The sequence below is a fragment of the Macaca mulatta genome, chromosome 8, assembly GCF_049350105.2.
Source record: "Macaca mulatta isolate MMU2019108-1 chromosome 8, T2T-MMU8v2.0, whole genome shotgun sequence".
NCBI lineage: Eukaryota > Metazoa > Chordata > Mammalia > Primates > Cercopithecidae > Macaca > Macaca mulatta.
In genome coordinates this window covers 154968880-154993898 of record NC_133413.1, presented here as the reverse complement: position 1 = coordinate 154993898, position 25019 = coordinate 154968880, and the positions used below count along the sequence as shown (strand labels likewise).

Here is a 25019-nt window from a genome sequence, read left to right as displayed (position 1 = left end):
GGGTTTATGTATTATCTTAACTTATCATCATCAACTTTCAAATGATATTATCCCACTTCATAAATGATGTAAGAACCTAACAGCATTTATTAGGCTCCATTTCTCTCCAATTTTGTCCTGTTGCTGTCAAGTATGTTACTTTTCTACATGTTATCAATGTCTCAATACATTGTTATCATTTTTACTTTAAACAGTCAGTTATCATTTAAAGAGATTTTAATACTAAGCAAACATTTCTACATCAGCCCACACAGTTCCTGTTTCCCGTGCTCTTGATTGCTTATGTGGATCCAGATTCATGTCCATCTGGTGGCATTTCTTTCTGCTTCAAGGACTTCATGTAACATTTACTGAAGTGCAAGTCTGCTGCTGGTAATGACTTCTTTTAGCTTTTGTGTTTTTGAAAAAGTCTTCCATCATTTTTTTTTTTTTTTGAGACGGAATCTCACTCTGTTGCCCAGGCTGGAGTGCAGTGGTGTGATCTCAGCTCACTGCAACTGCTGCCCGCCAGGTTCATGTGATTCTCCTGCCTTAGCCTCCCGAGTAGCTGGGACTACAGGCGTGCACCACCACACCCTGCTAATTTTTGTATTTTTTTTGATAAAGACAGGATTTCACCATGTTGGCCGGGCTGATCTCGAACTCCTGACCTCAGTTAATCTGCCCACCTCAGCCTTCCAAAGTGCTGGGATTACAGGCATCAGCCACCATGCCTGGCCTCATCTTCATTTTTGAAGGCTACTTTTGCTGGGTGTAGGTTAAGATTTATTCTTTTTGCCACTTCATTGTCTTCTGGCTTGCATTATTTCTAACAAGAAATCAGCTGTCATTCTTATCTTTGTATTTCTTTACATAACGTGTCTTTTAACTCTAACTCCTTTCTTTTTTTTTTTTTTGAGATGGAGTCTTACTCTGTCACCTAGGCTGGATACAGTGGTGTGATCTCGGCTCACTGCAGCCTCTGCCTCCTGTTTTCCAGCAAATCTCCTGCCCCAGTCTCCCAAGTATCTGGGATTAGAGGCATGCACCACCATGCCCAGCTAATTTTCTATTTTTAGTAGAGCCAGGGTTTCAACATGTTGGCTAGGCTGGCCTCAAACTCCTGACCTCAAGTGATCTGCCCACCTTGGCCTCCCAAAGTGCTGGGATTACAGGCATGAGCCACCATACCCAGCCAATTTCATTCTATTTTTTTGAGACAGGGCCTGGCTCTGTCACCCAGGCTGGAGTGGAATGGCATGATCTCTGCTCATTGCACCCCTTTGCCTCCCAGTCTAAACCATCCCCCGACCTCAGCACCTGAGACCACAGGTGCCCACCACCACACCCAGCTTGTTTTTGTATTTTTGGTAGAGATGGGGTTTTACCATGTTGCCCAGGGTGGTCTCAAACTCTTGGACTCAAGCGATCCACCTGCCTTGGCCCCCAAAGTGCTGAATTTACAGGAGTGAGCCACCACACCTGGCTCTAGCTCCTTTATTTTCTCTATTTTGCTCATTTTAAGCAATTTGCTTAAGATAGGCGTTTATGTCATTTTCTTCATGTTTCTTATGCTTGGGGTTCATGTAGCTTCTTGGACCTATCAGTTTATAGTCTTCATCACGTTTGAGAAATTTTCAGTCATTTTTTTTCTTCCAAAACAAAACTTTTTTTTTTTTTTTTTTTTTTTTTTTAAGGCAGGGTCTCGCTCTGTAGCCCAGGCTGAAGTGCAGTGGCACAATCACAAATGATGGCAGCCTCAACCTCCCGGGCTCAAGCGATCCTCCCAATCCTCCCACCTCTGCTTCCTGAGTAGCTGGGACCACAAGCTTACACACCTCCATACCCTGCCAAATTTTTTTTTTTTTTTTCTGTAGAGATGGTGTCTCTCTGTGTTTCCCAGGCTGGTCTCAAACTCCTGGGCTCAAGCGATCCTCCCATCTCAGCCTCCCATAGTGCGACAAGTGTGAGCCACTGTGCCTGGCCCTTTCCTTAGATTCTGTGTGTGCCCAAACCCCCACCCAGCACTCCAGTTATGTTTCAGGTCACTTGAAGTCGTCCTGCAGCTCTCTGACTCCATGGGATGATTTCCTCTTCTCTTTTCTTTCCTTTTCTTTCCTTTTTTAAGATGGAGTCAGCCGGGCTCAGTGGCTCAAGCCTGTAATCCCAGCACTGTGGGAGGCCGAGACGGGCGGATCACGAGGTCAGGAGATCGAGACCATCCTGGCTAACACGGTGAAACCCCGTCTCTACTAAAAAAATACAAAAAAAAAAAAAAAACTAGCCGGGCAAGGTGGCGGTGCCTGTAGTCCCAGCTACTCCGGAGGCTGAGGCAGGAGAATGGTGTGAACCTGGGAGGCGGAGCTTGCAGTGAGCTGAGATCCGGCCACTGCACTCCAGCCTGGGTGGCAGAGCGAGACTCCGTCTCAAAAAATAAAAAAATAAAAAATAAATAAAATAAAATAAAAAAGATGAAATCTCGCTCTATCGCCCAGGCTGGAGTGCAGTGGCACAATCTCGGCTCACTGCAACCTCCACCTCCTGGGTTCAAGCGATTCTCCTGCCTCAGCCTCCCGAGTGACTGGGATTACAGGCACATGCCACCACACCTGGCTAATTTTTGTATTTTTAGTAGAGACATGGTTTCACCACATTGCCCAGGCTGACCTTGTACTCCTGACCTCAAGTGATCCACCTGCCTTGGCCTCCCTGAGTAGTGGGATTACAGGCATGAACCACTGCGCTCAGTCCCACTTTCTCTTTTTTCTTTGTTTTTCCTCTTTGTTTTTTGTAGGTTTAATTTTGGATCATTTCTATTGTTGTGCTTTCAAATTCACTAAACTTTTTTTTCTTTCTAGTGGTGGATTTGATTTTGTTTTGAGGCAAGGCCTTGCTGTTGCCCAGGCTGGAATGCAGTGATGCAGTCTCGGCTCACTGCAGCCTCAACCTCCTGGGCCCAGACAATCCTCTCAGCCTCCCAAGTAGCTGAGACTACAGGCACATGTTACTACACTGGGCTAATTTATATATATATAATTTTTTTTTTTGAGATGGAATTTCGCTCTTGTTTCCCGGGCTGAAGTGCAATGGTGCAATCTCGGCTCACAGCAACGTCTGCCTCCCAGGTTCAAGCAATTCTCCTGTCTCAGCCTCCCAAGTAGCTAGGATTACATGCACATGCTTCCGTGCCCGGCTAATTTTTGTGTTTTTTAGGAGAGACAGGGCTTCATCATATTAGTCAGGCTGGTCTCGAACTCCTGACCTCAGATGATCTGCCCGTCTTGGCCTCCCAAAGTGCTGGGATTACAGGCTGAGTCACTGTGCCTAGCCAATTTTTTACTTTTTTTTTTTTTTTTTAAGAGATCTCACTATGTTGCCCAGGCTGGTCTCAGACTCCTGGCCTCAAGTGGTTCTCCCGCCTCAGCCCCTCAGAGTGCTCATATTATAGGTGTGAGCCTCTATGCCCAGCCCCAGTGTATTTTTCATTTCAGACATCATAATGCTTATCTCTAAAGCTTTGATTGGGTTCTTTTTTGTGTATTTTATGTCTCTACTTAACATATTCAGTCATTTCTCTAGCTTTTTGAACATACAGACTTTAGTAACTTTTAATGTCTTTCTCAATGGCTATCATTTGTGTCAATTTGGGGTTAGATTCAGCTGATTGAGTTTTCTTATAATCGTTCCCCCTTTTTTCCCCTTCTCCAAGTTATTGATAGAGATTCCGTGCATTTTGAGCAAGAACTTAAATCTTGTGAGCAAAAGTTGTTTGATATATGAGGAGAAGCCATCCCAGCAGAGGAAGCACCAGTGCCACGTCCCGAGAAGGAAGAGTATTTGGTGTGCTCAGGGAACAACGGGGGGCTGGTGCTGTTGCTCCGAGAAACCAAAAGGAGTTGGCATTCCTATCAGAACCAATTGCAGATGTTCATCTGTTGTTATTTGTGATGACATTTTACACGCTTCATCTGCAAAAATGTCTTTTTACACAGATAGATACTGCCAAATACTGGTATCAGTCCATGAGCATATGATTTGGAAGACATTTATCAAATTCTGCTGGATCTGTATTTTGAGCTCAGAAAATATATCTGCTGCAAATTTGTGTGGGAATGGAAATCTCACTTTCTGTTTTAATTTTAGACACCATGGGAAGTAGATAAAGCAGCTTGACATTACTTTTTTTTTTTTTTTTCTTTTTTTTGAGACAGAGTCTCGCTCTGTTGCCCAGGCTAGAGTGCAGTGGTGCCATCTCAGCTCACTGCAAGCTCCACCTCCCGGGTTCATAACTCTCCTGCTTCAGTCTCCCGAGTAGCTGGGACTACAGGCTCCTGCCACCACACCTGGCTAATTTTTTGTGTTTTTAGTAGAGACCAGCTTTTACTGTGTTAGGATAGTCTAGATCTCCTGACCTCGTGATCCGCCCGCCTCTGCCTCCCAAAATGCTGGGATTACAGGCGTGAGCCACTGTGCCCAGCCAACATTACTTATGATTCAGACGTTAGTTGTCATCGAAATAACTTTACTGCAATATAAGTTTCGCACGTAAGCACCGTTTGCTTTGTAATGTTAGGTTGAATTCATTAAGAAATGTTGTCAAGTCTGCAACAAAAATTAATTTCCAAAGTCATTAATTGTGCATTTATTTATTTTAATTAGTTAATTTTTTTTAGAGACAAGGTCTTGCTGTTACCCATGCTAGAATGCAGTGGTGCAATCACAGCTCACTGCAGCCTTGAACTCCTGGACTCCAGTGATCTTCCTCCAGAGCAGCTAGGACTATAGGCATATGCCACTGTGCCCAGCTAATTTTCTTTTCTTTTCTTTTCTTTTCTTTCTCTCTTTTTTTTTTTTTTTTTTTTTTTTTTTTTTTTTTTTTTTTGTAGAGATAAGGTCTCACTATCTTGCCAGGCTGGTCTTGAACTCCTCGCCTCAAGTGATCCTCTTAACTCAGCCCCCTAAAGCATTGGGATTTTAGGGCTGAGCCATGATGCCCAGCCCTTTTTAGTGTTTAACAGTGGTTGAGGGAGGTTTTTCTTATGCAGAAAATTTTAGTCTTGGCCCAGAGTTTTCTAAAAAATGACAGTAAAACTTTGCCACTGCTAAGCTGTTGAACTTTGTGTGCTCAGGAATGTGAGAATATGTATCATCGATTTCTGACAAAAATTCATGGAACTAATGATGGCTAAGTCATGAGAGTGCATGGAGTTCATGTTGACGCCACTGTTTCAGTAACTCCTAATAGATGCAAATATTTTTTACAAAGTATCTGCTAATGAATAACATAATCAACATAGGCTTATATTTTCACATGATCTTCAGTTTTCATATGCTTTGTAAGTTTGTCTAAGTAAGCCTTTTCTGATCCATGTATATTCTTAGCATGATCAGTTGTAGTTCATCTTAGTAGATTCCACTTCAGGTCATACAAAATTAGTATTTTTACAACTTATTTGAAAATACTGTGTGTTCCAGTTGTTCCACGTAGAGCAAGTGATAGAGGCTAATTTTTTGGTCACTTCAAGCTCAACATTGACTCCTTCAAACACAGCAGTACCAGTAACATCTGTCAGCTCATTAAGAGCCAAGGAAACCACTGGGGTCCTATGGAAACCACTGGAGTGAGTCCGATGAAAACCACTGAAGTCCAGTGGAAACCACTAGGGTCTGATGGAAACCACTGGGGTCTGATGGAAACCACTGGAATCTGATGGAAACCACTGGAGGGTGATGGAAACCACTGGAGGGTGATGGAAACCACTGGAGTGTGATAGAAACCACTGGGGTCTGATGGAAACCACTGGAGGGTGATGGAAACCACTGGAGTGTGATGGAAACCACTGGAGTCTGATGGAAACCACTGGAGTCTGATGGAAACCACTGGAGGGTGATGGAAACCACTGGGGTCTGATGGAAACCACTGGAGTCTGATGGAAACCACTGGAGTGTGATAGAAACCACTGGAGTCTGATAGAAACCACTGGAGTGTGATGGAAACCACTGGGGTCCAGTGGAAACCACTGGAGTCTGATGGAAACCACTGGGGTCTGATGGAAACCACTGGAGTCTGATGGAAACCACTTTAGTGTGATGGAAACCACTGGAGTGTGATGGAAACCACTGGAGTCTGATGGAAACCACTGGAGTCTGATGGAAACCACTGGAGGGTGATGGAAACCACTGGGGTCTGATGGAAACCACTGGAGTCTGATGGAAACCACTGGAGTGTGATAGAAACCACTGGAGTGTGATAGAAACCACTGGAGTCTGATAGAAACCACTGGAGTGTGATGGAAACCACTGGGGTCCAGTGGAAACCACTGGAGTCTGATGGAAACCACTGGGGTCTGATGGAAACCACTGGAGTCTGATGGAAACCACTTTAGTGTGATGGAAACCACTGGGGTCTGATGGAAACCACTGGAGTGTGATGGAAACCACTGGGGTCCGATGGAAAGCACTGGAGTCTGATGGAAACCACTGGGGTCCGATGGAAACCACTGGAGTGTGATAGAAACCACTGGGGTCTGATGGAAACCACTGGAGTCTGATGGAAACCACTGGAGTGTGATAGAAACCACTGAGATCTGATGGAAACCACTGGAGTGTGATAGAAACCACTGGGGTCTGATGGAAACCACTGGAGTGTGATAGAAACCACTGGAGTCTGATGGAAACCACTGGAGTCTGATGGAAACCACTGGAGTGTGATAGAAACCACTGGGGTCTGATGGAAACCACTGGGGTCAGATGGAAACCACTGGAGTGTGATGGAAACCACTGGGGTCCGATGGAAACCACTGGAGGGTGATGGGAAACACAGGAGGGTGATGGAAAACACTGAGGTGTGATGGAAACCACTGGAGTGTGACGGAAACCACTGGAATGTGACGGAAACCACGGGGGTCTGACGGAAACCACTGGAGTGTGGTGGGAACCACTGGGGTCCAACGGAAACCACTGGGGTCTGACGGAAGCCACTGGAGTGTGGTGGAAACCACTGGGGTCCGACGGAAACCACTGGAGTGTGACAGAAACCACTGGAGTCCGACGGAAACCACTGGGGTCCGACGGAAACCACTGGGGTCCGACGGAAACCACTGGGGTCCGACGGAAACCACTGGAGTGTGACGGAAACCACTGGGGTCCGACGGAAACCACTGGGGTCCGACGGAAACCACTGGGGTCCAATGGAAACCACTGGAGTGCAATGGAAACCACTGGGGTCCTAGGGCTGTTGTGTTGCTCTCACTGTCCTCAATTCCTCAAGCAACTTTTCTTGCCAAAAGGCTAATAGTCTTAAGCAAGTTTATCATCTCTTGACACAGTTTTAGATGCTGTAATCAACACAAGGTCATTAACTTCCCATCAGTGAACAACGAGTGAGTCACGTGAGAACATACATTAGTGTAAGGGTCATTTTTATTTTTGTAAAGTAATTCTGCTGTGATGAAATGCTTCATTTCAGAGTTTCTGACAACTGTGTAAGTTGAGTCTATTGTGATGAGTACTTGCTGGAGTAGTGTCGACAGAGTGCTCTGCTAGCACAGCCACGGCATTACTGCCTCAGGAACACGACACTCATCTAGTTCAGTAGCAGAAGAGCCCACACTCCGCTGGTCCTCGAGCAGGACGCTGAAGACTCACTTGCAGGGCGTCAGTCAGGTGACCAGTCAGAAACGGCAGGAGGGACGCGCTGATACAGATACAGCAGTAGTGGAGATGTCTTCCCCTGTGTGGTTTTCCACATAGACACAGTCCGTATTTCTGGCTTTTTGTTCTGTACCATAAGTACGTGTTTGAAGATATTGACCACCAGCCAACTTCAACATTTCCCACTTGTTTTTTTATTTTGTTTTGTTTTTGAGATGGAGTCTCGTTCTGTTGCCCAGGCTGGAGTGCAGTGGCAAGATCTCAGCTCACTGCAACCTCCGCCTCCTGAGTTCAAGCAATTCTCCTGACTCAGCCTCCCGAGTAGCTGGGATTACAGACGCCCGCCACCACACCTGGCTATTTATTGTATTTTTAGTAGAGACGGGGTTTCACCATGTTGGTCAGGCTGGTCTCGAACTCTTGACCTCAAGTGATCTCCCCACCTTGGCCTCCCAAAGTGCTGGGATTACAGGCGTGAGTCACTGTGCCCGGCCACTTTGCCATTTGTTTATACAACTGATTTTAAAACATTTTTTAAATGACCTTTTTATTTGAGAAGCAGTGTACTTTCGTCATAGAAGATATGTATAATTACATAAAAGAAAATAAACACTTGTAATAGATATTAGTACTGTCTACCACAGGCCAAGCACACAAAATTCAAAATGCTCCATAATCTGGAACTTTTTGAGTGTCAACATGATGCCACAAGTGGAAAATGCCACACCTAACCTGCAGTTACAACACAGTCAGAACTTTGTTTCATGCACAGAATTATTAAACATATTATATAAAATTGCCTTCAGGTTGTGTGGATAAGATATATATGAAACATAAATGAATTTTGTATTTCAACTTGGGTCCTATTCCAAGATATCTCATTTTGTATATGTATATGTAGATATTCCAAAATCCTAAAAATCCAAAATCCAAAACATTTAAATCCCAAGCATTTTAGATAAGGGTTCATCAACCTGCATTAATTTTCTGGCATATATCTTTGAGGTTTTTAAAATATTTTACCACAACCGTATTTCAGCAGCCACGTCATATTTCTCAGTAGGAGCAATGTGCTTACCTAGTCCCTGTCGCCAGACACATGACTGGTCTCCAGCCTACTTGCTGTGTCTAAAAATTTTAATCCCTGTCTCCTGAATTCTTGTATATATTTGGGTCAATACTTGGGCTTTCTGTTGCATTCCAGAATCCATCCGTCTACTAGTACCACACTGCTTTAATTATGTAGCTTTTTGGGTTTTTTTTGAGACACAGTCGCTCCGTCACCCAGGCTGCAGTGCAGTTGCATGATCTCGGCTCACTGCAAACCTCCACCTCCCGGGTTCAAGTGATTCTCCTGACACAGTGACCACAGACATGTGTCACCGTACCAGCTAGTTTTGGGGTTTGTTTGTTTGAGACGGAGTCTCACTCTGTCACCAGGCTGGAGTGTAGTTGCATGATCTCGGCTCGCTGCAAACCTCCACCTCCCAGGTTCAAACAGTTCTCCTGATACGGTGACCACAGGCATTCATCACCATACCTGGCTAGTTTTGGGGGGTATTTTGTTTCTTTTTTTTTTTTTGAGACAGAGTCTCACTCTGTCACCCAGGCTGGAGTGCAGTTGAGTGATCTCAGCTCACTGCAAGCTCCACCTCCCAGGTTCAAGCCATTCTCCTGCCTGAGCCTCCCGAGTAGCTGGCACTACAGGTGTGCACCACCACACCTGGCTAATTTTTTTATATTTTTAGTAGAGACAGGGTTTCACCATATTGCCAGGCTGGTCTCGAACTCTTGACCTTGTGATCCGCCTACCTCGGCCTCCCAAAGTGCTGGGATTATGGTGTGAGCTACCATGCCCGGCCCTAGTTTTTGCATTTTTCGTAGAGATGAGGTTTTGCCATGTTGGCCAGGCTGGTCTTGAACTCCTGACCTCAAGTGATCCACCCACCACCTCAGCCTCCCAAAGTGCTGGGATTACAGGCATGAGCCACCATGCCCAGCCTAATTATGTAGCTTTATATTACTGTTTATATAATCCTTTCTGCGGCCGGGCACGGTGGCTCAAGCCTGTAATCCCAGCACTTTGGGAGGCCGAGACTGGCGGATCACGAGGTCAGGAGATCGAGACTATCCTGGCTAATACGGTGAAACCCCGTCTCTACTAAAAAAAAATACAAAAAAACTAGCCAGGCAAGGTGGCGGGCGCCTGTAGTCCCAGCTACTCGGGAGGCTGAGGCAGGAGAATGGCGGGAACCCGGGAGGCGGAGCTTGCAGTGAGCTGAGATCCGGCCACTGCACTCCAGCCTGGGTGACAGAGCGAGACTCCGTCTCAAAAAAAAAAAAAAAAATCCTTTCTGGATTACTTCTCAGCTATTTTTACATGGGGCTTTTTGCAGGGAGCAGAGTAGGGGATGAACATACCAAACATTCTTAAGTTCCGAAAGCACTCCTGCTGGAAATTTTTCTTCAGCTCCCTACTGTCGCCACTTAATGAAATTATTACTAGAATTATATGGCTGGGCGTGGTGGCTCACGCCTGTAATCCCAGCACTTTGGGAGGCCAAGGCAGGTGGATCACCTGATGTCAGGAGTTCGAGACTAGCCTGACCAACATGGCAAAACCCTGTCTCTAATAAAAACACAAAAATTAGCCAGGCGTGGTGGCAGGGGCCTATAGTCCCAGCTACTTGGGAGGCCAAAGCAGGAGAATTGCTTGAACCTGGGAGATGGAGGTTGCAGTGAGCCAAAATCAAGATTGCACCACTGCACTCAAGCCAGGATGAGAGAGTGAGACTCCATCCCCCCGCCAAAAAAAAAAAAAAAAAAATAGACATTAAATGTATTAACTAATTTAGAAAGAAGTCATCTCTTTATGTTTATTGAATTTTCCCATTCAGGAGTGTGTTTCTCTGTTATGTATTCAGGTCTTCCTTTGTGTGTCTCAACAAGACTTGACAGTTTCATTCACATTGATACAGCACATTCCTCACTGACCTGTGCCTAGTACTTTTGTTGTTTTAATAAAGGTGGGCTTGGTTTCCAGCCAGTGGCCACCACACAGCACAGCCTCTGATGGCAGGTGGCATGTAAGCGAAGTCCCCACACTGCTGCTCGTTGCTCATTCGATTGCTTTAATTCCTCTAGGCTGACAACTGATGATCAGTTTTATGTCTTCCTTTCCAATATTTGAATCTTTTATGGGTTTTTTTTTTTTCTTGTCCAAATGCATTGCCTAGCACTTCCAATATTGTATTAAACAATGGTGGTAAGGATAAATAATTCTTGCCCTGACTTTCATGGGTTTGCTCTCAGCCTTTTGCCACTGAATACGCTGAGGGCCTTGAGTTTAATTTGGATATTCTTAATCAGATTAAGTAAATTTTCTTCTACTTCTGGACTACTGAGAGTTGTTTTAAATCATAAATACTTACGGTTTGATCACATACCTGTGAATATCTGTCGGGATAATCGCCTACTCAGCCATTCATTTCACAGATATTTGTTATGTTCCAGACCCTGACCTTCAGCAGTCACAGTCTCCAAGGGTATTTCTAACCAAACTTCCTTCCCAGGTCATCTTTTTATGTCTGGCTGAAGCTGTGATTCTCACTAACCCCATCTCTGTGCCCTTAGAACAGCAGCCCTAGCTCCAGTGGTTCAAGCTTCTGAAATCCAGGTGTCCCAGGCGCCCCCGGCCTCTGGATGGGCCACAGTGGTGTGTCCCTGCTGGAAGGAGGTGGACTCAGGGCAGAAGATGAAGAATCCAGCCTGTGGGCAGGAACCAGGTTATTTCTAGGAAATCGAGGTGGCAGTGCCACATTCTTAAGTCAGGGAGAGGCTGGTTATGGTATTTTTAAATGATTGCACTTACATTCATGTCTCTTTCATTTTACTGTATTTCAGTTCTTCACCACCAGGAGTGTTCCTTGAGAAGGACTATGAGATTTACCGGGATTACAGTGCGGACGGCCAGCTTCTTCACTACAGGTAGAACCCGTGTCTCAGGCGTGGCCCTGTTTGCTGATGGGAGGATGGGCTCCTCAGCGAGCCAGGTTCACTGCGAGCGGGAGGTGCGTGGCGCGTAGCAGCAACACCACAGGGCCAGAGCTGGAAAGGCCGTAGAGGCCACAGTGCCAGGGGCCTGGGCAGAAGCCCCTTAGAGTTGCCCCAGGCCCATTGGCAGCCCCTGTCTAGGAACTTTGTCTCTGCCTAGCTTAGGCAGCCTGGAGCCTGAGGGGCTTCCCTCCTGCTGGTGGAGCGGCAAAGCGCTGGAGGGTCCTCAGTTAGGTCCACCCCTGGCAGCTCAGGCCACACGTGCCAAAGCACTTGCCAGGCCCTTCTGGAAGGTTGGCGCTAGTCACAGTGGAGAGGTGGGCTTTGGCTTCCAGTAGTCCTGGGTCAGCCTCACAGACTGCTGGAAGGTTCTGGAGACTCCCCTCAAGACCTACTGCCTTCACACTGGGCGGGCAGGGAGCTCCCTCCACCTCCCAGGATGTCCAGGCAGGGGCAGGCACCTGGATTTCTCCTCCTTGGCCAAGAGATGACCAGTTGGCTGCGGGAGATGCAGGGCCAGGGCCAGCTGCTGTTTCTGTAGGGGGGTGGGTGTCCACAGCACGGACCACCCAGGAGCACTGTGGTGCTGGGGAGGAAATGGAGGACCCGAGGGGGCTCTGGCATTTTGCACAGACGATTGAACGGCTGGAGCTTGGAAGTGGTGACGGTTTGTTTCTTACGTTTGTGTTTGTTGAACATTAGGGTTGCGGCAGGGATTTAGAGCCTGCCCTGGTCCCAGCAGTGTGTCTGTTGGATGGAGGACAGGTTTTATAGCCTTCCCGAGCTTCCGTTTCCTCATCAGTGAGATGGATCTGGGCAGCTAACTGGTCAGTGCAAAGTGACAGAGCTCGTAGTGGAAGGACCACCCCCACTGTGGCAGGTCAGGTCCTGGCTCTGGTCACCAGCCTTGGGGCTTCCTGCAGACCCAGCATGTGCTTAGTGGACCAGCACGACTGCATCCTTCATGATGGACGGGCCCCCCTGGTCTTTGTTTGCCAGGCACCGCCTCAGCTCTGCCATCACCAGGGCACCATTCTCCCCAGAATCAAGAGTCTGGCTCACTGGCAGTATCCCTGAGCTCATCTGCAGCTCCCACAGAGCTTTCAGGGAAGCAGGTGTCCCAGGTGAGGTGAGGAGGACCTTCTGGCCTCTCTGGGGATGTCAGGAGTGGGGATGGGTTGCTGAGCTAACCCCGCCCCAGCGTCCTGCTCCTCACACCTGCCAGGCCATTCTGGTGGCTCAGCCTCCTTCAGTCCCATGGAGCCAACTCTGGCCCCACGAGCTGACATACCAGGTGTTGGTCTCCACGAAGGTCCAAGGATCCTCCTGGAGGTCCGCAGTGCTCGCAACCCTCCAGTGGCTGCGCTTCCTGTGTCTTCTGCCTCTGCTGTGCCTTTGGCCCCTCTCAGGGGCTGGCACCTTTCACCTGGCTGGCGATTCAGCCTGATGAAGATCTCTGTTCAGACCACGAGTGTGTCCATGTGCTGGCCAGGCCCCCCTGACACAGGGCCAGCAGCTGCACCTCTGGGCCGTAAACTAATGGTTGGGAGGAGACAGCCCACATCGAGCTCTGTGTGGGGCATTGGGCTCCCTCTGGACCTGGCAGGGAGCAGAGGCCTTGCCACTGCATTGGGCGGCCCAGCCCAGCGTTTGCTGTGAGTAGTGCTGTGCATCCCTGAGGGCGATCCCTGGCCCTTGGCCAGTGTGATGGTGGCAGCCTGGCCTCCTCCAGTGACCTAGTTGGTGGCTGCTCCACACCAGGCAGCTTGGCCACCTCCTCGTGCCCCTCCCCTGTCGCTGTCGTCCTGTCACTGAGACCTTGGGACAGAGGTTCAGTGGTGTCTGGAAGAAGAAGACACTGGGTCCACGGGGGGATGAGGGAGGCATGCCGGTGTGCAGCAGCAGGGCACTGCCTCGGGGGGATTTCCGCACCCTGGGGTGATGCATGCATGTCTGGGGTGGCAGTGCCCTGGGGTGATATATGCATGTTTAGCTGGAAAGGTGGAGCAGGGCCGGGAAATGGATAGCCAGACCCTGTCCTGAGACGTTCTCAGTCCTTTTTTGCTGAAACCTGCGTGCTCTGTGTGTTCTCATGATACATGGATGTGGGACTCACGCTTGCCAGATTGGCACTTGTAGATTGGTTGAGAGCAGGCACCCAGTGGAATCTGCCAAGCCAGTTCTTCCTATGATCTAGGGCTTCTGGAAGGAGGGAACTTATCTTCCTTGGGGAGTCAGTGAGAGGGCCTGCCATGCAGCAAGCTGGGCACAATTACAGACCGTGCCAACATCTCCTGGAGTGGAATGTTGAGTGTGCCAGGGTTCCATTGTGGCCGCTGGTAAGAGATACCGCCCTCAGCCAACCTGGACTCCCATCAGGAGTGAAGCTTCCCTCTGGACATGCTGGAGGCCTAGGTGTGAGCTGCCACAGCCATGCGGGTGCTTCTGGGAAGTGGGAGGAGAGCTGGTGTCCAGCCCCATGCCAGCCCCACAGGGGCTGAGAGCAGAACAGATGAGAGCCAGCCAGGCCTGCTGGGCTCAGGAGGCCTTGGAAGCCCCACTCTGCCCCCAGAGCATGCCTGGTGCTTCCTTTCACAAGTTGCCATCAGCATAATGGACCAGTGTGATGCCATGTGAGATGGCAAGAAATAAAGTCCCTGTGAAATAAATTATATGGACGCAGTTCACTCAGGAAAAAGAAATTATAAACAAAAGCCAGGGAGCTAACCCAGCCCTGAGTTGCAGCGAAGGCGTACTATTACCTCAGCCTGGTAAAAGCACGTTGCTTCTGGTGTTCTCCGCATACTGAGATAGGAAAAAACAGAAAAGTCCCACCAGCTTGATACCAGCACTCAGGCTATCAAGAGACCACACCTAGAACAGCAGGGATAGCAGTGGGGTCGCCCTGGCAGGCAGCCTGGCAGGGTCACGCCCAGAGGGAACACAGATGAGTGTGAGGTCACAGGGGACCCCGGGCCTGGAGGAGTGAAGTTGTTTTTCTTTTTTTTTTTTTTTTTTTTTTTTTTTTGAGACGGAGTCTCGCTCTGTCGCCCAGGCTGGAGTGCAGTGGCGCGATCTCGGCTCACTGCAAGCTCCGCCTCCCGGGTTCACGCCATTCTCCTGCCTCAGCCTCCCGAGTAGCTGGGACTACAGGCGCCCACAACCGCGCCCGGCTAATTTTTTGTATTTTTAGTAGAGACGGGGTTTCACCGTGGTCTCGATCTCCTGACCTTGTGATCCGCCCGCCTTGGCCTCCCAAAGTGCTGGGATTACAGGCGTGAGCCACCGCGCCCGGCGTGAAGTTGTTTTTCAAGCAGAATTTCAGACGTATGGTTTCTTGTTCTGTGTGAGTATAACTGTGTCTGTACTTAGGAACTTTGGCGGAGTGTTTTCCTCGGAAACCTGCAGCATTGGGTTGGGAGCCTGTCAGCTGCTGCCACTGCCCACTTCTCCCAGCTCCATCCAGGCTTTGCATGCACAGCAGCTGTTTCGTAGAAGCGAAAGCAACAGGGAAGCGCTTCTGGCTGTGGTTTTGTTTCTGCTTTGGTTTCTGTGCAGCACTCCCAATTCTTCCTCCAAAAATAGGCTCTGGGAGAAACAGCCCTCAGGGCCCTGAGTGTCATCCTGTCCTCTGTCACTGAGTCTGCCCTGCCCGCCTGACTTCAGCATTTTCAGAGGCCACGACCACTCTTAAGATTTTCCAACTTCCCTTGCAGTTTGGAAGTGTCCACTGAACAACCTGTGTTGTGATGTTTGATTTCTGTTTTATTGAGAGATGGGGGAGATGGTCTTTCTGCACTGGTGCCCCTGCCCTACAGAGAGGTATGGCAGGGAGGGTGAGGAGGAGAAGGACAGGTTAGAGAAGGGGGAGGAGAGAGAGGCCTGGGGTTCCACTTGCCCCAGAGACATGGGAACGAGCTGGGCTCAGGAAGAGGGGCTGTGAAGGCCCGTCAGGGAGGCCGGACGGGCTGAAAGGGCAGACATTGCCCAGGAGGAAGCCCAGCAGGGGCAGCTGAGCCATGGGTGCTGTTCAGTGCTCCCCGGGGGCCCAGGACAAGCTCAGCCAACTAGGGGTGAGAATTACAGTCGGTGGGGCCTGGAGACTGGATGTGATTTGGGGGAGCTGAGGAGAAGGGCCAGGCAATGGGGTTGAGGAAACGCAGGCTCAGGAGCTGCCCCAGGGAGAGAGCGGAGCTGCCTAGATGGCAGAAGGGTGGGTGGGGCAGAGCGAGAGACCTCTTAAGAGACACTCTGGGCACCATGGGGCATGGTCCTCACCTAGCGTGGTCCTCACCTAGCTGCCACTGGGTCTGTGCTGCATGGCCTGGGGAGAGTGTCTGGGTCTCTCGGGGCTTCCCCATCTGTGACTCCGGTGCTCGGTACAGGCCTCGGCCTGCATTGAGGAGGTGCTTGGCACACACGCGTGGCAGTGCCAGCCTCCTCCCCTGGCCAGGTGGGATCATCAGCATGGGGGCAGGTCCTCTGGCCTTCTTACCTTTCTTCATCTCTGCCCCAACTGGGCAGAACCCCTGTCCGTTCCTGGGATAGAGTGTGGCATCTGACCAGCAAGCCTTTCCCGTGCCCTCACCTCCCGTCACACTTACCCCACCCTCCGGCCGCCTGCCAGCCCCCCATCCTCCCTCAGCAACCCTAGACGGACAGCAGAAAGGCGCCTCCCTGGGGACACAGCAGGGCACCCTGTGCTGGGACCGTGTGCCAGCCCTTCCCTAGGCCTGGCCCAGGCCTAAGGCAGTATCTGTTAAGTGGTAAAAAGAGTCACAGATATGCGAAACTGATGGTTCACATTTACCAAGGGTTTTGTGTGTCAGTGCTGAGCTCAGGGCCTTACTACATGCACATTGTTTTGTTGAATCTTCATCATAACTGAGAAGGAAACTGAGGCAGAAAGATATTAAGTGAAATCTGAGCTTTTGCAGCCACAGAGCAACAGACTGGAGTTCAACCCCAGATCTCCTGAACTCTGGAGCCCGTCACCCCTCAGTGTCCCCAGGCCATGGAGGGGTTGACACCACAGCTGGCCCTCAGGGTTTGGTGGCCCCTGCCATACTGGCTGCCACCATCCACTCTGCCTCGCTAGCCCCTGGTGTCAGGTTGGGAGCAGCTTCCAGCAGCCATGAGCAGAAATCCCAGGAACAGGCACCTGCACTCTGCCCCTGGCTGCTGCCCTGACTTCTCGCCTGGGTGGTGTGGCCATGCTGAGCAGGCACACAGCCCAGTGTTCTGGAGCATGTTGCCGCCCGGCCAGCAGGTCAGGGCGTGCCATGTCTTCCTGGTCTTGCCTCAGCAACCCCCCAGGCAATGGAGAATGTGGCCTTGTCCAGAAAGACCCCACATCAATCAGAGGGACACAACTGGCTTGTAAAATGTGTGGGGTTTCTACTTTTTTTGTTGTTTGTTTTAGAGATGGGGTCTCACTGTGTTGCCCAGGCTGGTCTCAAACTCCTGGCTTCAAGTGATCCTCCCACCTCAGCCTCCCCAAGTGCTGGAATTATAGATGTGAGCCAGCATGCCTGGCCAAATTCCTGGGGCTCTTTTTATTTTTATTTATTTATTTTTTTTTAGATAGGGTCTCACTCTGTCACCCAGGCTGGAGAGCAGTGGTGCAATCATGGCTCACTGCAGCTTTGGCCTCCCTGAGCTTAAGCAATCCTCCCGCCCCAGCTTCCTGAGTAGCTGGGACTACAGGAGCACACCACCATATTCAGCTAATTGGTTTTTGTTTTTATAGAAATGGGGACTTGCTCTGTTGCCTGGGCTGGTCTTGAACCCCTGGACTCAAGTGATCCTCCTGCCTCAGCTTCCCAAAGTCTTTGGATTACAGACGTGAGCCACCGTTCCCAGCCATTCCCTATTTTTAAGCTACCTCGTTTGTAGTATTTTGTTATAGAAGCCTGAATGGACTAAGACAGTCCATTTAAGAGCAGATTAAACGTAGCTAAATAGAAAAGTAGTAAACTGGAAGGCAGCTGAGAAGAAAATATTCTGAAGTGTGGAGCTGCCAAGCAATGGAAACTGCTGCAGAACACGCATGAAAACCACGCGGGGCTGGGCGAGGTGGCTCACGCCTGTAATCCCAGCACTTTGGGAGGCCGAGGTGGGCGGATCACAAGGTCAGGAGTTCGAGACCAGCCTGGCCAACATGATGAAACCCCATCTCTCTACTAAAAATACAAAAATTAACTGGGTGTGTTGGCACATGCCTGTAATCCCAGCTACTCGGGAGGCTGAGGCAGGAGAATCACTTGAACTTGGGAGGTGGAAGTTGCAGTGAGGCAAGACTGTGCCACTGCACTCCAGCCCAGCAGCAGAGCGAGACTCTGTCTCAAAAAACCAAAACCAAACCACGTGGTGTACAGTAAGAAAGAGTGCAGTTGGATTCCCAGAAGAGAGGAGAGAGGAAACGGGGTAAAAGTAACATTTGGAAATTGTAGAAGACGTCAGGCCCCAGGTGTACAAAGTGCTATGCATCCCAAATAGAGAACCACACCCAAGTGGCCTCCAGGAGATGGAAGGTTGTAGAGGGGCCCCTCATCTCTCCCTGGCAGCATCCTGGGTCCAGCACCCTGCATGGCAGGCACGGCTGTGGACACAGGACCAGTGCTGACCTTGGGCCTCCAGGGGTAGAGCACGTGTGGGCATTGCTTCTGCAGTGCTGCCCAGGGCAGGGTCTCCCTTGTTGCGGAGGAGGGAGTGGGGCTCATGCACTGGGTTGGGAGGACTGGTGGGGACGCAGACAGCGTGACTCCGGGAACTGCGGTGCCCTCAGCCAGGCGCGGGTGTTAGTGGAACCTGCAGATGTTGGAGTGAGCGTGTGACGGGCGGGGTCAGAGGAGGACAGTCCGTCTTTTTGGAGCTCACAGGAGCTCCCAGTTGGAAAATGGGGCCGTGGGATGCTGGTGGTGTGTGGGATGCTGGTGGTGTGCCCTGCTCCTGCTGGGCTCACCTGGACCGCTGGGACAGGTCCAACGCCACCGCTCAGCAGGAACACAGGGCCCGGGAGCCTGCCTGGCAGCCCAGGCAGCTCGGAGGACACTTGCACAGCATCCATAGTAAGGGCCGCGGTAAGGCCGCCCCCTGTTGTAGTTACAGAAGCAGCTCTGTGCCCGGTCAGGGGCTGGGATCAGAGCAGACAGACGCCTGGTCGTGGGCGGCAGCTCCAGGAGAGCCCCAGAGGGAGGGCTGTGAGGGCTGGGCCAGGGCAGGTGTGAGGGGCTCCAGGGCACAGGGCCCCAGTGAGGAAAGCGTACAACAGAGGGTTCGTGGGAGCCGCAGGCAGGCAGTCACCTGTGCCCGTCCACCCCCCACGCAGGACCTCCTCGCTGCGGTGGAACTTGGGTGCCAAAGAGCGCATGCTCATCAAGGTCGCTGACCGCGAGCCCAGCTTTCTCGCCGCCCAGGGCAATGGCTACGCCCCAGACGGCCCGCCTGGGGTCCGCTCGCGCAGACCCTCCGGCAGCCAGCACTCGCCCAGCCTGCAGACCTTCGCCCCGGAGGCTGACGGCACCATCTTCTTCCCAGAGAGGAGGCCGTCACCCTTCCTGAAGAGGGCCGAGCTACCCGGGAGCAGCTCCCCGCTGCTGGCCCAGCCCCGAAAGCCCTCCGGGGACTCGCAGCCCTCTTCCCCGCGCTATGGCTATGAGCCCCCGCTCTACGAGGAGCCCCCAGTGGAGTACCAGGCCCCCATCTACGATGAGCCCCCCATGGACGTGCAGTTCGAGGCTGGCGGGGGCTACCAGGCCGGCTCTCCCCAGCGGTCCCCGGGCCGCAAGCCCCGGCCGTTCCTCCAGCCCAACAAGCAGGGTCCGCCTTCGCCCTGCCAGCAGCTGGTGCTCACCAAGCAGAAGTGCCCCGAGCGCTTCCTGAGCCTGGAGTACAGTCCGGCCGGCAAGGAGTACGTGCGGCAGCTGGTCTATGTGGAGCAGGCGGGCTCCAGCCCCAAGCTGCGCGCCGGCCCGCGGCACAAGTACGCGCCCAACCCCGGCGGGGGTTCCTACTCCCTGCAGCCCAGCCCCTGCCTGCTGAGGGACCAGCGCCTGGGCGTCAAGTCCGGAGACTACAGCACCATGGAGGGACCTGAGCTGCGGCACAGCCAGCCGCCCACGCCGCTGCCACAGGCCCAGGAGGACGCCATGTCCTGGTCCAGCCAGCAGGACACCTTGTCCTCCACAGGCTACTCCCCGGGCACGCGCAAGCGAAAGAGCAGAAAGCCCTCTCTGTGCCAAGCCACCAGTGCCACCCCCACCGAGGGCCCCGGGGACCTGCTTGTGGAGCAGCCCCTGGCGGAGGAACAGCCCCCGTGCGGGACCAGCCTCGCTCCTGTGAAGCGAGCGGAAGGTGAGGCCGACGGGGCGCGGGGCGCGGCCGAGCCCTTCCTGGCACAGGCTCGGCTGGCCTGGGAGGCACAGCAGGCCCATTTCCACATGAAGCAGAGGAGCAGCTGGGACTCCCAGCAGGACGGCTCTGGCTACGAGAGCGACGGCGCCCTGCCACTGCCCATGCCCGGGCCGGTGGTGCGGGCCTTCAGCGAGGACGAGGCGCTGGCCCAGCAGGAGAACAAGCACTGGAGGAGGGGTACCTTCGAGAAGCTCGGCTTCCCCCAGATCCTACTGGAGAAGAGCATCTCCGTGCAGACCAACCTGGCCTCGCCAGAGCCCTACCTCCACCCCTCACAGGTGAGGGCCCTGCGGGTGGAGCTGAGCCTGAGGGCCTGGGGCTAAGGCCTGGGGCCAGCGCAGTCAGAGTGGGCCCCGTGGGCTGGGCACAGGAGACCTGGCGTCCAGGGCGTGCACACAGCACGCAGAGTTTTGAAGCCCTGTGTCTCCGGGGCCCTGGGCACTCCAGCAGGCTGTCACAGCTGAGCCGGGAGTCCATGAGGAGGCCGCCGTGGGGTGTGGGCTGCTGGGGGTTCCCTGGCAGTGCCTTCCTCATCCTGGGGGCACCTGGGAGCTGGAAGCCACACCCTGACTCCAGCAACAGAACAGAGGCAGCCTCAGCAGACTGGGAGGGGGGTGGCCACCAGAGCCGTGGCCGGGGCTCCTGAGGAGCGGGCAGCCAGGGTGTCGGGGGCTCCCTGGTGTTTCTCAATGCCAGTCTCCGAGGCTCCCTCGGGTAGGAAGAACTGCTGAGGGGTCAGAGGCCCCAGGAATTCAGGGATGTTGCACCCAGCCTGGGGCCTCTGGCACGTTCCCCACCTGGCTCCTGGAGCTGAAGGAGGCCAGATCCCGTGGAGGCCACGTGCACCTCTGTCCAGCATCTCCGTCCTTGTTCTCACCTCCTGACCCTGGCCTTTCACACTGGTCGGCTGCAGACACAGGAAGCCTCTGCCTCACGGGGTGAGGCAGAGGGCAGGCCTAGCGTCTGAGGACCCAGGAGGGTGGAGGAGGAACCCAGGGAGCTTCCTGGGGTGGGGAGGCCTTGAGGGCCTGGGTGGCCTCCATAGTCTCCAGGATGGAGACCTCAGAACACCTTCCAGGCTGTGCTTTTGTCCACTGCTCAAGATGCAGGAGGACAAGAGGGCAGAGATGCCCAGGGTGCGTGGACCAGGGTCCTCTCAGAGCAGCAGGCAGGGAGGGGCCTCCTGGAGGTTGGCCTGGGGTGAAGGCTGGAGGAAGGGCCTGGGGTCACAGCAGTGAAGGGATTGGGAACCAGACAGCGCTTTTACCTGGTGTGAACTGCAGCCTTCCGTGCCTGAACAAGGGTACTGACACTTCTCAGGGGGTGGCAGAGTAAGGTCAGCCCCCTGGGGATGCCAGCGGATGCTCCCCTTCCTCCTGCTTCACCCTCAGCCAGGTCACCTGGGTCACCCATCAGCAGGCTGCCTTGCCACACCTTGGCAGTACAGGGCTCCAGAGCCCCAGCCGCATCTGTGGACAGGCTGGGCTCCCCTGGGCCTCCCCCTCAGGCAGCCTTGTGGTGAGCAGGGCAGGCCTCTCACCTGACTGGCTCTGGTGGGGCTCCAGCTCACACTTCTGGGGACTGTGGCCCAGTGAGCCCAACTGCCTGGCCCTCCTCCACCCCCTAACAGCCCAGCCCCATTTGTCCTTCTCAGTCTGAGGACCTCGGTGCCTGTGCCCAGTTTGAGAGCAGCCGGCAGAGCCGCAGCGGCATTCCCAGCGCCAGCTGCGTCTTCCCCACCTTCACGCTGCGCAAGCCCTCCTCGGAGACGGACATCGAGAACTGGGCCTCCAAGCACTTCAACAAGCACACTCAGGGCCTCTTCCGGCGGAAGGTGTCCATCGCCAACATGCTGGCCTGGAGCAGCGAGTCCATCAAGAAGCCCATGATCGTGACAAGCGACCGGCACGTGAAGAAGGAGGCCTGCGAGCTCTTCAAGCTGATTCAAATGTACATGGGTGACCGGCGGGCCAAGGCCGACCCGCTGCACGTGGCCCTAGAGGTCGCCACCAAGGGCTGGAGCGTGCAGGGCCTGCGGGACGAGCTCTACATCCAGCTGTGCCGGCAGACCACTGAGAACTTCCGCCTGGAGAGCCTGGCCCGCGGCTGGGAGCTCATGGCCATCTGCCTAGCCTTTTTCCCGCCCACTCCCAAGTTCCACTCCTACCTGGAAGGCTACATCTACCGACACATGGACCCCGTCAATGACACCAAAGGTAAGGCCATGCACGGGCTCTGCCTCCAGCTCAGGTAAGGGCAGTGGAGAGGGCTCCTACTGTGCTGGGCGGCAGCTGGTGAAGTCCCTGGCAGCCCTCCACACAGGGCTGTGGCTTGACACACACCTCCCGAAACACCCCACACCCTGTGTGGCCTCTTTCTGGAGCCCCACCTAGCACTGAGGCGAAGAGCTCCGGAGCCCTGGCAGACACGAGGGCGTGGGACCTTGATGGCTGCATCCACTCTGCTCCAAGCCCACCACGGCCAGTCCCGCTCCCTGACAAGGGCAGGCACGAAGAGGCTGAGGGCAGAGCAGCCGTGGTCAGGCCCCTGCATGCCTGCTGCACTCGCCTTCTGCCATCCATGGCCTAGAGGGGTTACTACCCTGGCAAGACCCAGGTTGTCTGTTCTGGGCATGATCCTGGCAGAAGGCTTCTGTGAGCAGGTAGCAGCTCAGTGACCGTGGCTCACATGCAGGTCATGCAGCACCTGAGCTGCCCCGAAGCTGCCCCATGGGGTCGTAAGTTGGAGCTGTCAACCCATCCTGATGGCTGCCTGGGGCAACGTGGGAGGCCAGAGTCTGCCCAGGGCTCTCCAAGACGATGCTTCGGGTGTGCTGGGCCCAGGCCATGGTGCCGTCAGCCAGACAGCCCTGTGTCTGCAGCAAGCCGCCCTCTACCTCACATTGTGGGTATCTGCAGGGCACAGCCACAGAACTGATGTCCAGAAATGCATGCACGCACACACACATGCACGCATGCACACACACCCTCCAGGTCAGACATGTCATGGACTGTTCTGTGGTAGTGAGAGCCCACCCTGGTCTGGCCTTTGCCTCTGCAGAGATTGAGCCCCTGGTCAGGGCCTTGCTGGGCTTTACCCCTATTACCCCCAGCCCAGGTGTGGGGAAGGTGGCTCACAAGCTGCTGTGGGCACAGAGGCAGGGTGGAGGCCACAGGGCAATGGGAGGTTCCTGGGGACAGTGTTGGGTGTAGGCACCACCCAGTCCGTCAGCTGTTTGTGGGGAGATTTTGGAAGCCATGCAGTTTCACCCGACTTTTCAACACAAAATCACAGCAGAGGCAGAGCTTGGCAGGCGGCTGGGCTCTGCATGTGCAGAGGGGGACCAGAGCAGGGTGCCAGGCAGGCTGGGCTGGCCCGTGAAGCCCAGTCCCTGGTCCTGGGCCCTTCAAGAAGCAGGTGAAGTCCTAGGGGCTGTGCTCCTGTTGGCGTTGCAGTTCACCTCCTCGCCCTCTTCCAGAAGGGCCTGGGAATGTCGTGCCTGAGCTGGAGGCTGTGGAACTGAGCCCCTGCTGCTCAGCACAGCATGCAGCCCACAGTGGGTACCCAAGAGTAGGCAAGTGAAGGGCCAGGAGACAGCCAGACAAAGGCCTGAGATTCCTTGGGCCCATCTTGGGCCAGCTGCCTAGCCAGTGTGTGGCGGGGCCTTTTCTGCTGTATGTAAGTAGAGGCTGTGGCCTCCTAGAGGAGTGTGTGCTCCAGGCCACTGCCCTTCACACGTAGGCTCATGTGCCTTTGTCCTCGTATCTTATAGCTGTGGGGTCCTGGCCTGCATGGAAAAAGGAATCAGGCTTCAACCTGGGTGGCCATGGCTTCAGAGCTCTGCCAAGGAAGGCCCATGAAGGCCAAGAGCACTGTCTGGGTTGGAGCGACAGCAGGGCTGGGGCTCTGTGCAGTCCCACTGGCAGGCAGCCTGCATCTTGGCTGTGGTACTATGGCCACCCTCACAGCCAGAACCCCATCTCCAGCCCCAGGGTCCACTCCTAGGTTCATCTGTCAGGGTCCCTGATTGACCCTGAGCCCAGAGGAGAGGCCTCTACATACACGGTGGCCATCCCTTCCCAAATGAGCCTCATACCCTTCCAGCCAGCCTCCTGCTGCTCAGAAAGACAGTCCCAGCCAGGCACAGCGGCTCACACCTGGAGTCCCAGCCAGGCACAGCGGCTCACACCTGGAGTCCCAGCCAGGCACAGCGGCTCACACCTGGAGTCCCAGCCAGGCACAGCGGCTCACACCTGGAGTCCCAGCCAGGCACAGCGGCTCACACCTGGAGTCCCAGCCAGGCACAGCGGCTCACACCTGGAGTCCCAGCCAGGCACAGCGGCTCACACCTGGAGTCCCAGCCAGGCACAGCGGCTCACACCTGGAGTCCCAGCCAGGCACAGCGGCTCACACCTGGAGTCCCAGCCAGGCACAGCGGCTCACACCTGGAGTCCCAGCCAGGCACAGCGGCTCACACCTGGAGTCCCAGCACTTTGGGCCGAGGCAAGAGGATCCCTTGAGCCTGGGAGTTTGAGACCAGCCTGGGCAACAGAGTGAGAACCTGTCTTTATGAAAAATGTTATAAAGGAAATTAGCCAGGCGTAGTGGTACATGCTTGTAGTCCCAACTACTTGGGAGGCTGAGGCGGGAGGATTGCTTGAGCCCAGGAGGTTAAGTCTGCAGTGAGTCATGAATGCACCACTGCAGTCCACCACTCCAGCCTGGGCAACAGAGCAAGACCCCCCCTTTTTTTGTTGTTGTTGTTGTTTTTTTTTTTTGAAATAGAGTCTCGCTCTGTTGCCCAGGCTGGAGTGCAGGAGTGCAGTCGTGCGATCTCAGCTCACTGCAACCTCTGCCTCCCAGGTTCAAGCAATTGTCCTGCCTCAGCCTCCCACATAGCAGGGACCACAGGTGAGCAC

At 53.4% G+C, this 25019-nt stretch overlaps 2 protein-coding genes and 1 long non-coding RNA gene across 27 annotated transcripts in view; 1 reads left to right on the top strand and 2 right to left on the bottom strand.

The window, feature by feature from the left end:
• LOC114680370 (uncharacterized) overlaps positions 1 to 25019 on the bottom strand; it is a 193357-nt gene that overhangs the window by 24757 nt on the left and 143581 nt on the right. The gene's annotated exons all lie outside the window — the stretch shown is intronic.
• ARHGAP39 (Rho GTPase activating protein 39) overlaps positions 1 to 25019 on the top strand; it is a 147976-nt gene that overhangs the window by 108998 nt on the left and 13959 nt on the right. For all 25 annotated transcript variants that reach the window (XR_013397560.1, XM_077944638.1, XM_077944633.1 and 22 more), the window contains 3 exons: positions 11536 to 11619; positions 19016 to 20378; positions 21755 to 22316. Coding sequence is in view for 24 of the 25 variants with exons in the window: in XM_077944638.1 (XP_077800764.1) it covers positions 11536 to 11619; positions 19016 to 20378; positions 21755 to 22316 (2009 nt within the window). In the remaining variant the exon portion in view is untranslated. The remainder of the gene's footprint in view (positions 1 to 11535; positions 11620 to 19015; positions 20379 to 21754; positions 22317 to 25019) is intronic.
• On the bottom strand, positions 4837 to 7384 carry LOC144330655 (uncharacterized). The gene is made up of 3 exons (XM_077942893.1): positions 7371 to 7384; positions 6521 to 7199; positions 4837 to 6399 (listed from the first exon to the last, which is right to left on the bottom strand). Exons 1-3 carry the CDS (start codon positions 7382 to 7384, stop codon positions 5584 to 5586), a joined length of 1509 nt encoding a protein of 502 aa, XP_077799019.1. The 3' UTR covers positions 4837 to 5583.